At 42.1% G+C, this 12,044-nt stretch overlaps 2 protein-coding genes across 4 annotated transcripts in view; one reads left to right on the top strand and one right to left on the bottom strand.

The window, feature by feature from the left end:
* Nucleotides 1-12,044, top strand: part of akna (AT-hook transcription factor) — a 70,615-nt gene that overhangs the window by 37,410 nt on the left and 21,161 nt on the right. The gene's annotated exons all lie outside the window — the stretch shown is intronic.
* stxbp1a (syntaxin binding protein 1a) overlaps nt 548-12,044 on the bottom strand; it is a 38,523-nt gene continuing 27,026 nt past the window's right edge. The window contains exons 15-20 of one of the 2 annotated variants that reach the window (XM_080419976.1): nt 11,806-11,915; nt 11,082-11,183; nt 10,290-10,375; nt 7,712-7,866; nt 6,148-6,314; nt 548-2,102 (exon numbers count right to left, since the gene is read on the bottom strand). In XM_080419976.1, coding sequence (XP_080276102.1) covers nt 6,196-6,314; nt 7,712-7,866; nt 10,290-10,375; nt 11,082-11,183; nt 11,806-11,915 — 572 coding nt within the window. In that variant the 3' untranslated portion in view covers nt 548-2,102; nt 6,148-6,195. The remainder of the gene's footprint in view (nt 2,103-6,147; nt 6,315-7,711; nt 7,867-10,289; nt 10,376-11,081; nt 11,184-11,805; nt 11,916-12,044) is intronic. The other variant, XM_080419977.1, reaches the window with a different exon arrangement.

Here is a 12,044-nt window from a genome sequence, read left to right as displayed (position 1 = left end):
AACTTTTTAATGGATCCTATCTATGTAAGTAAAACCTAAAAAAAAAAAGTGTCAAACTCCCAAAATCCACCAGAATACTGGAAATTACATCTACTCTGTTAAAATTTTCCTGGGGGTTACCCCCAGCGTGGTCAAGACATACATACATAGGCAATGTATCTGAATTGTATAATCATTACACTGACATCAGCAGGCAGTGAGCCTGGTATTTAAACAGTATGATTCATAGGTGAATGCCAACTGAGCTAAACAAGCACAACTGGGATTAGAACATGGAATCTCTGTACTGAGAGTCTGATTATTAGACCACTACACCATCTGTCAGTGCCTCACAGTAGTTGTCTCTTGGTATTCTTGAAGCATTCTTCTGTATGTAAAGTTGAAAAGTAATGAACCATAGAAGGCCTTGAATTCGTTTCCTGTCTGGTCTGTCTGAATTGGGCCAAAATTCCTACTATAATTTCAACAAAACAAAATCAAATCCTGCAAACTAAAGCAACATACAAATCCTACTGGCTAGATCAGCAAAAAACACATGAGAGTAAAGTATGAGTTAAGCCAGTGTCCTTATAATGGAAGCCAATTTATTAGACAGCCTTAGTACATAGGTACACATGAAGTATACTTTTGTTTGTGCTTGAACACTCGCAAACATAGAATCCCAATAAGTTAAACAGGTTTAAGACAGACTAATGTTTTCATTTATTATTATGTTTCTCTCTGATAAATAACTTTGATATAAATCAATTTAATTGACAGAGTGACCCTATACAACAGCAAATGATAATAGGAAAAAAAAAAAAATCAAGCGTTTGCATCACAGAAAACGCATAGTGCAATATACAACTTGTTTGGCCAGGGAAGAAGAGAGGATTTAGAGAGGAAATAAAAGTCAAATAGTGGGATTAAAATTCTTTGCAAAGCCATTCACCATTGTTGGATTTTTACATTGCAGAGGAGAAATCTACCAGACAAACAAAATAGAGATATTATTTTTTAGTTTTCCCCAGATTGATCACTAACAGCTACAGCTAAAACATCACAAACACAGTGGCTCCACGTTGGCATTTAAAGGAAACTACTTCACAGTCAGAAATATCACCAGTCAACAGTGAGACGCTAAAACAGCAACATATGGCATACACAACACTACTCAGTGCATGGACCGATTAAACATTGTTACTAACCAATGAGAAGACTTAATCTGACAGGATACAATACTGAAATACAATTTGGCCCTTTAAGATTATTCTTTAAATATCTGCAAGCAAAGGCCTTTTTGACACTAAAACGTGAAATCTCTCCAGAGAAAGGAAAAATGTTGTGGTGGTTAAATACTTCCACTCTAGCAGCTGGAGGAGGGATGGTTGTAGCTTGATATCTTTTTTTTTTTTTTCTTTTTTCTTTTTTTGTACATAGTGGCATAGCTTGTCTCAGCGCTAGATCATCATAAAAAGGATTCTCTGATTTCCGGAACATCCACAACCAAGTACACACAGGAACAGTCCACACAACGTCCAAGCATGCTACTGATAACAAACATTTCAAATGGGGTTCTCCTCTTCCTTTGAAGAAATATATTGCATGACAGAGTGATACATTTTCTACATCAAACTATACATCCCTCCTCCACCCAATGCCAATAAAATTACACATCAATAATATAAAACAAAGGAACAGAGAAAACCTCTACCTTTTACACATTCTAGCAGGTATCATAGCATACAATATTACATTTGGTACTTTCGTTTTAAATGGCCTTTTGTTGATATTTAAACCTTTTTAAATACGTTTTAGTTGCATCCATTGTAAAACATGAGAATACTTGCAAGGATTTTATTCTTTGTTACGACATATATTTCTCTTCGTTGAGAGTCTTTATTTTTTTTCTCTCAAGCAAGATGCATAAACAATTAATGCAGGATTTTGGTAATGGTGGGTCGGGGGGTCATCGGGGGTGAAGATGAACATAGGGGGAGGTTTTAAGAGGAGAAAAGAGAGACGTGATTGGACAGATTTTTAGCTCGTCACTTCCTCGTCTGGTTTGTTCATGGCCTTAAGCTGTTCCAGAAGACTGGTGGGGGTGAAGATGTGGGTCGATCCTGGAGACATTGAAAAGGATCCAGAGGAACGCACACACGCACACACACACACACACACAAACACACGCACACACAAACACACACACGCACACACATACACACCATCACACACAGTATTAGATTGGTCCATACACATTATTTCTGTATATACTATATATATATATATATATATATATATATATATATATATATATATATATATATATATATATATATATATATATATATATATATATATGATCTGAGCAAAATGTGTTTTCAGCTCTTACTACGAATGCCCGGACGAAAGCACTGTAACATCTATAATCGGATGAAAGCTGTCATGTAATGTTGAAAGTAAAGGAAAAAACAGAGCAACCAAAGTTGAGAAATCATAGACCGTAGATTGGCTATTTCTTGTACACAACATTATGTGTGACACCGCAAAAAAATGCTGCGCGAGACTTGTGTGCGACGACACTAGCGGGAAACAAAGTGTAAATCAGGCTTTGCATTACATGCAACTGAAACTTTTGCGACATGGAGACACGCAGATCAGTGACGACATCACAAAACTGTCCGGATTCTGGAAGCTTAAAACCTTTATATAGAAATCCTGGGACACCATTCCGCATTAAATCATCAGTTAGCATGTGACCTTGAAGGCGCTAAATCAGAATGCATCCTAACAGCTGATAAATATCACCTCAAACAATGAATGGACACTGCAAAAAAAGACCAAAACGGATATTCTCTAATTGACTATGATTTTGAGCATTCCCCCAAATTCATAACTATATCTTACTGTAAAATGTGAATGAAAAATGACAAATTTAAAACTCATTAACCCTGAGGACACTGAGGCTGTTTCGACAGCTGAAGACACATTTCGGACATTGTAAAGGCCTTAAAAGGAGTAAACCAAACATTTGTCAAACTGGTTTGTCACCGGGCTGTGTCACTGAGTTAACGGATGGCTTACCCCCATCTTAAACATAGCAGGACTTTTGTTAGTAAAGAGGGCAAACAGACCGATCAAAGTTTTGATTTACTCCCCACACCCGCTCATCATTAACAGTAGTATTGAACTTCATTTGTTTGTTTGTTTCTGTGGCAAAGCTGCATGTTTCTTCCTCACCAAAACTCTCTACTTCATTGCTCCTTAAGAAACATTTTCACTTAACCACTTTCAACCTGGTGTCCCTATTTTGGGCATGTCATTATAGGAGAAAAATTTTCAAATTTCTTTTTCTACTTTTAAAAGTAGCGGAAATAGACGATCTACAAGCAAACAATGCGTTGCATTGCCACAACGCGCTGTATAGCTTGTAGAGCGGCTATTTTCGCTATTTGTCGTACGATGAAGTATACAGGGCTCAAGTGGTTCAAGCTGATACTATATCCTATGACAAAACGGGCAGGTAGTTGACAGTAAAGACAGGCACAGAAGAGAAAGAGGCAAGTCCATCGCAAGTTGGGTTACTATGGTGATGCAGGCATTGTGGGGTGTGGCGGAGGTGAGTGGGGTCTGGTGTGAGTGAGATCACTAGTCACAGAGGTCAACTTCGGACTGGCCCCACCTAGTTCTCTCCTGTCCCTTGTTAAGTTCCAAACACACAGCTTTGTGGGGGCCTCGGGGGGGCCAGAAACACAACACAGTGGCATCGCTTTATACATGAGGAGGTTTCAGATCAAAATAGCGAAAACAAAAACAGACACTTGTTTTAGTAAGTGATGGCCATTTTGTTCAGGTAGTGTTGGATGCGGCAGTATGTTTGGGGGGAAGGGCGGCATCCATACTGCTCATGGTGAGAATTGCTGTTAAAAAAAAAGAAGAAAAAAATAGAAAAAACTAAACAAAAAAACGTAGAACCAAATGTTGGTTTGTAAACGATATAGCTTTAGCAAGATTAGTTGAAAATGAGATGGATGCCCTTGACTGTGATGCTGTGGATTAGAAGATCCGTTGTTGCTGGGCAAAAAACGTTCCAACTTTCAAATGACAGTCTGTGTAAGGCAGGGGTTCCCAAACCTTTTCAGCTCGAGACCCAGAAGATAAATAAGGTAATAAATAAGATAATATTGATTATTATTATCATTTTATTTTGTTTACCATTTATTTTTTCCTTTTTATTTTTTAAAATTATATATTTTTTAAATATAGGAAACATAAAAAAGGGGATATTCTGTAGCTTTGATGTGCCCGCTCTTATGTCCGTACTAAAAGATATTGTCTCGTTCTAAACAATGTTAAGAGGATGAACTGAGGTAGACGGTGCTTCTCCAACACGAGTAGGAACAGAGTGAGGATTAGGCTACTGACAGCTGTTTGAGATATGTGACATCTTTTTCTTGGTGCTGCTAAAGCATATCAGGTGGAGCATTGCAACATTGACAATATTCACAGTGGCTGCACTCTTAAGCCTAGTTCAGACCAAAGATTCACGACGAGACAAAACCATTTAAAGTCAGATTTCGCTGTACACCGAAAATATGCTGAGAATAGCAGATCTGCAAGCTCACAACACGTCACACCCGCAATGCATTGCAAGCTTGTAAATCGGCCATTGTTTCCTCACGACACCGCCGTACAACGGAGCATAAATTAAGCAAATCACTATTAATTACCCCTGACAGCAAACATACATCAAACGCTCTGAGTATGACATAAGAGCAAGTTGGCCACCATGTGAATATGGTCAATTGCCAGAGTCAAGAAGTGACACACAGAGTAACCTTTTGGACAAGTCAGAACAATGTGTTGTCTGAGATTTGTTGTTGGCTTAAATGCATTAAATTTGCCCAGTGTGTCACTGCCCTGATAAATATCATCAGGATGGATGTTAATCTATTACCAGAAGGGAATGGACAAGCCAGCTAATATCCAGTGATCTTTGCAGCCGTGAGCCATGTGAGCATAATGATGCTGAGCTGAGTGTGTGGCGTAAAGGACACATGCGCGTGTGTGTGTGTGTGTGTGTGTGTGTGTGTGTGTGTGTGTGTGTGTGTGTGTGTGTGTGTGTGTGTGTGTGTGTGTGTGTGTGTGTGTGTGTGTGTGTGTGTGTGTGTGCGTGTTTGGGTGTGTGTTTGGGGGGGGGGGCAGCGGTGTCAGAGGATTGGGAGCAAAACAAGACGGTAAAGAAGAAACAAAGTCCTTCTTTGAAATCCAACATCAACTCAAGGACCTGCCCTGAAAGAAACGACTGAAAAACAAAACAAACAAAACAAAAAAAAACAGCAACGTGATTGTCTTTTTGGGAAGGGAATAATTAAAATAATTAAGACAGCAAGACAGTGAGGAAGATGGATCTCGGGGGTAGATTAAATCTGCACCGATCAGGAGTTCTGGGAGCAGGAGAGAGGAGTGTGCAACAAGCTGAAAGGGCTCGGGGCCACAGGCACTGAAGGGCGATTTAATCCACCCAGCTGAGATGATGGGAGCTGGAGGAGGCAGCAGGGATGAGGTCACATGGACACTACTCTGTACAGGCTTCACTTCCTACAGGCTCACACACTGTGGGCCCTTTGCTGCGGTGGTTCTCAAACCTTTTCCTTTCAAGGACCCCCAGTTTGGTATGCGTTAGGCCAAGGACCCCCCCATAACTCTGAGAGATGTGCAAATGGAACCACAACGGATTTACGGGTCCGCTTGGTTCCATTTGTACACTCTCCAAGTTACCTGTAAGGGTCCATCAATCTTTTAGCTGGGGACCCCCTGAAACCCTTTTCAAGGACCCCGGGGGGTCCCTGGACCCCACTTTGAGAACCACTGCTTTACTGTACAACTAAATGGCACAGCCCATCCGTTATTGGCTGACGTGGAACGCAATTCCAACTCTGACTTGGCCAATGGATGGCGTGTAGGGAGTCAAGCCTGAAAGAGGGGTCCATTGCAGTGAGGCAAAGGTGGGGACCCCCATCCCTGAAGCAAGGAGGAGGAAGGGGATGGGGGTGGGGGTGGTCACATAAAACAGTGCTGAGTGTTGCAAGAGGAGGAAGGAAAACGAGAAGAAAGCCCTTGTTCTGTGAGGTTTCAGAAAGGGCTTCTTTGCGCGGCCGCCTTTACTTTTTTCAGTGTGATTTCTCTCTCCCTCCCTCCCACTCTGTCTTTGCCTCACTCGTCTGAGGGTTCAGGCACAGGGGTGTCCTCAAAGGACACCCTAGTTGACTCTCGGAAGTCGGGGTGCTGCAGGTCCGTTAAGAATTTGGTGGGGGTGATCATGTGGGTGGAACCTGTGGAGGAACAGAGGCGTCTTCACCACTCCATTTCTCAGCAGATGCCACGCCCCATTCCCCCACACACACACACACACACACTCTCTCTCTCTCTCGCTCTCTCTCTCTCTCTCTCTCTCTCTTCCTCCACCTCTCTGGCATTGTGCAAAAGAAGGGTTAAGACAGGCCACCCACAGCACCCCATCGTACATACACACAATCACTCTCACGCGTACACACACACACACAATCCAGCAATTGCACAGTGTCACACAAACACAACCTGGGGCGTACACACAAAGACATACAGAAAAAGACATGACATAGCAGCAATTGAAAGACAACATTTTTCAACAGGTTTGAAGCGGAAGCAAGATCTCAACAAAAAATGACACAACAAGCTTCTTCCCTTCTATAAACACACAACGACTGACTAGGCTGTAAACACAAACACGAGGACATACCAAAAAGGGCTATTTTGGACAAACATAGAGACAATAGGTACAGTAGGTAACATAAATAATCGTCTACAATACAGTATATGATAGGTTCATGTACTGTAGATTCAATCGTATTTTGCCAATAGTGTTGAATGTTTCGGTCTGATAGATAGATGGTAAATAGAGAGCAAATAATAGTTTCTGTTCTGAACTTTGTGCATGAAAGTCAAATCAGCAAATCGCAATGCCATAGAAAATCGGCGCACGGAATGTGCGGTGTTTGAACGGCATCTATATTTGGTCAAGGGTCTTAGTCTCAAAAGCTCGATTCATGGTTCTTTAGTCAGGCTCGTCAACACAGAGGGGAAAAGTGAGGAGGTATTGGTGCTGAGATGTGTAGTGTTGTCCTAACATGTGCTTTCATATTGTTGCATGCTGACCTAAACCAATGACAACAAGTGATTCAAGTAGCCAGTGTTCCACAGCCATGTCAGTGTTTGAATCAGTCAGCCTCGGAGTTGGCCAAAGGGAAACCCTTTGAAAAATTCAGGTGATTTCAAACCCCACAGCAAAAATATGAATCTCTTTTTTTCTTCTCCTTACAGTTGTATTATTCCTATAAGTTAAATCATTTCATAATTTTAGTCAACCTTCAAGAATTAGATCTCTTCACTCATTTCAATACAATGTCACTTGATCGAAGAATGTAATTGAAATGAAATAAGACATCTTTCAAAAGCAAAACTATCTCAATCCAAATACCTTATTTTCTCACCTTCTTCATAAAGAAAAACAAGATTTTTGCACAAAATATCTATTTGACACACATTTCTTGCGCTGTGTGTCCATTTCTATCTCAGTGCCTCTCCACATACTGTACGCCAGACTGTACTCACTTCCTTCCCGTTAGGTAACCACTTCCTGTAACCCCCTCCCCAGTGTGCGCTCAGTGGCGCCCCCTGTTCCCACACTCACCGATGATGGCCTCCCACTTGCCATTGGCCTGCGTGACCTCGTAAGCGCAGCGCATTTCGCTGAAGGACACACCCCCGATGATGAAGACCATGACGCGCGGTCCAGTGCGGTACTCCCCAGGTGTCTTGTTCTTGTGCCAGTGGCCATATCGGGCACTGTCAGGGCAGAGAGAGACAGTCACGGTCACTATTGGTTGTTAACACAGTGAACTTTGATACCTCATCAGCAAGGGTTCTTAACCACTAAAGCCCTGCAATCTTCGTATATTTGCTATTTTTGCTATTCCAAATAAAATCTTTAGAAAAAGGCCTATAATGATATGCCCAAAATTGGGACACCAGACTGAACGCGATTACAATGATCAAAGCACGAGACATTTGCTTGTACCTTGACACTGGCACTTTTGTCATGTGGGAGCTAACAGAAGTAGGTCCGTTTTGTTTTAGTTTTTTTTAGGATAGATGAGATTCCATACGATGAGGTGTGGGTTATGCATTTTGTATATATATATCATATCTCGATAATTCAGTCCCCTAATACGTGTGTGATATCTGTAGTGTTTGTGTCATATTTCCAAATGTAGTGGATTAGAATTGCTGAATTGCGTCAATAACACTGGGGGAGGGGAGGCCTGGTGCCGTTAGCTCAGTTTCCAACAGAAGGCACATTGGGTATCAAATCAATACACACACACACACACACACACACACACACACACACACACACACACACACACACACACACACACACACACACACACACACACACACACACACACACACACACACACACACACACACACACACACACACACACGCACACACACACACACATTGACAAGGATTAAGAATTAGTAGAGGTCAGTGAGTGTGTCAGCATTCTCACACCACTCCTCAATGCCCAAATCAATGCCCAAACCATCCATCCATCCACCCACCCACCTACAGTACACACACTCATGCACGCAGACACGCACCCATGCACGCACACGCTCAAACACTCACTCACTCACTCACTCACTCACTCACTCACTCACTCACTCACACTCACACACACACACACACACACACACACACACACACACACACACACACACGCACACAAATTATTACATAACATCTCTCTTCCCTCTTTGCCTTCCTCAATGTCCTTCGTGTAGGTCACTTTTTAATAAACGTCTGTAGTAGTTTTGTAGATGTAGTGTTTTCACCTTTTTTTTATGTATAATAATTTGTCCTCTTTGTGTTTATGTACTTTATCGCGTTCATATGATTTATTTACATAAGGCAATGTTAAAATATTGTCCCCTTAACCAACCAGTCTGAAGACCAACCAGTAGGGGTCAGCAGTGAGATGTGTGTGTGGAAATCATGGAATTAAGATGATGACTAAATTGGGAGAAAAGGGGGAATTGGGCAAAAAAGAAAGAAAGAAAATATTTCCGCTGGACTTTGGGTATTCTGACCCATTTGAGCCTATTGGTGTTAAGACTCGGTGTGGCTGGAAATTAGGTATATGCTGCAACTAAGTGGTGTGTGTAGTGTACATGTTTAATTAACAGAGCAGATGCACTGGTTATATGATGTGAAAGTGGGTTGATTTATTTTGACACTTTCAGAGTTAAAATAACACTGTGAATTGGACTGTGTGTGGTGGCTGTTGGAACCAGAATTGACTGCTCGAACCTTCTACAGGTGCCATCTGTGATGGCAGATGTCCAGATGATTGAACAAACAGTGGGGGGGTTGATAATTGGTGCATTCATGAAATTATCTGCTTCAATTTCAGAGCGCTCTGGTTTTGACATCAATAGAGTGCTCTGATATCAGTTAATTTACCAACGGTCAGAGGAGATCATCATTAACTAACGTTGTCATTTTCATCTTTTGAAATTCGTTCAATTCATCGCATGCATAAACATGATTATTACCTGTTTTGTGTCTGTATACAGCATGTTGAATACTGTATACAGTACCAAAACAAGCTGTTTTACACATTTGTTCAATGACTTCCTCCTCTTGTTCAGACGCTCTGGACAACCTGGCTTTTAAGTCACAGTGGTCAGAACGAGCACTGAGTGTTCTGGGAGAACAGGCGAACAGCACTATGAATTTTCGAACGGCACCGACCGCTCTGAATTTTCAAATGACCAGAAAACACCCCAGCACTCTCAGAGCGTATTTACGAACGCATCCCATTGTCTCCGCTTTTCTCATTCTACTGTCTTTGTGTCCCTTTGTGTTTGGCTCTCGCGGCCGTCAGTCAATAGCAGTCCCGCCCTCTTCCTTAATCGTCATTCAGAATATTGATCTGACCAACCCATCACCTTCCCCACTGAGCACAAATGACTATTGATCTATGACCCACCCTTTCTTGCCTTTGTAATCTAATGCAATAAAAGACCACAATGGGAACAGGGGGTTCCACTAGTGTATACAATGTCCAGCTGTGTCAAACAAAAATAGCCAGCCAGGCACACGTGGTGTGTGTGTGTGTGTGTGTGTGTGTGTGTGTGTGTGTGTGTGTGTGTGTGTGTGTGTGTGTGTGTGTGTGTGTGTGTGTGTGTGTGTGTGAGTACCTGACAGCAGTAGTGCTGAAGGAGGCAGAGGAGCGAGTGGAGATGTAAGGGTAGTGCTTGACGTCCAACTTATCTTCAACAACATCCTGTGGTGGAGGAGAGAGAAAAATAAACAATGATAATCAATGAAATAAACAGCCACCTAACAGTATGTCACGCAAGAAAAACCTGTGTTATTGTTTCCACTCCCACCCTATGGAACTCACTCCCAGCTGCCCCCACCCTGTTTAAAACTACACTCAAAACCCACCTTTTCAGACTCGCATTCCCTACCTAATCCAAACTATCTATATTTTAAAATGTTGTGTTCTTAGTTGTTGCATTTTACCTCTTTTACAATTCTTTTATAAGTATAGAAAAGCACTATATAAATTGTATGTATTATTATTGTTATTATTTAAAACGCCTCTATAAGTGTCTATGTAAACCCTCTCACCAATGTGCAGCACCACAGCACTTCCTGTTGATACTAGGGGGGGCGTGACGTGCCGCGTCACATGATGCACCGCAGTTCTACACTCTCAAGAGTGTGCTGTCTAGCACCATAGTCATGCTGACAAACGTATGCTTCATGAATCACACACTGATAGGTGTACACACACACACGCTTCTTTCACACATAGTATACACACACACACACACACACACACACACACACACACACACACACACACACACACACACACACACACACACACACACACACACACACACACACACACACCCCCACACACACACACACACACACACACACACACACACACATAAACACACACATGAACCTCAACACACCTCCATGATGTCCTTCACCAGGGGTGTCCAGCGAGACAGCTGGTAGGTCTGCTCACTCACACGCTCCTTTCGGTCTAGCTTCTTTCCTCTGCGGAGAGTGGACTAGGGAGGGAAGGAAGGTAGGAAGGAAGGAAGGAAGGAAGGAAGGAAGGAAGGAAGGAAGGAAGGAAGGAAGGAAGAATTATGATTAGAAGACAGCAGAGGGCAAACCAAATATAAAATAAGTGTAAAATGTCCCCATATTTAAAAAAAATCTGAAATGCATTCCTGTGGTCCATAATTGTCATGTGGTAAATACTGCATACCTGTTTAGCTGAAGGGGGAATGACCCATTGTGAGTGGGCAGTGGGCACTCACATTTTAATTAATTATTTAAATGATATAACGTTCCATCTATGGTCAAGATAACTGAATGCCAGGAGAGGCTGAGATTATTAGTGATCTGCATAAAGATGACAGTATACTCTATACTGTAAATGTGAAAGAGGGAGACAGGATTATAAACATGACGACAAAATGTTTTAAAATAAATAGAGAGGCTGAAACAGAATGAGATGTAGATGGAAAACACACAGTAAATCCTGAGTATTCATTCAACAAGAGAGTGTACACATGGAACCAAATGAACCCGTAAGGGTCTCTGAGTTAAATCGAACGCTCGGGATTTCATGGCGTCGGCGAGAATAAACAGGCGGCAGTGAAATCCTTCGACCAATGAGCTTACATCTGTGACAATGGGCACACCCAGGTGGGCCATGTTGGTGATGATCTCACTGTCCTCAGGGGGGATCTGGGCATGTTGGATCAACTTGTTGAGATTCTCCTCAGTGATGCCTTGATGATACCACACACACACACACACACACACACACACACACACACACACACACACACACACACACACACACACACACACACACACACACACACACACACACACACACACACACACACACACACACA

This window comes from Gymnoscopelus braueri, assembly GCF_963280865.1.
Source record: "Gymnoscopelus braueri genome assembly, chromosome: 22".
Classification (NCBI taxonomy): Eukaryota; Metazoa; Chordata; class Actinopteri; order Myctophiformes; family Myctophidae; genus Gymnoscopelus; species Gymnoscopelus braueri.
The sequence above is the reverse complement of the archived record's forward strand: the minus strand, read 5'-3'. Positions and strand labels throughout refer to the sequence as shown.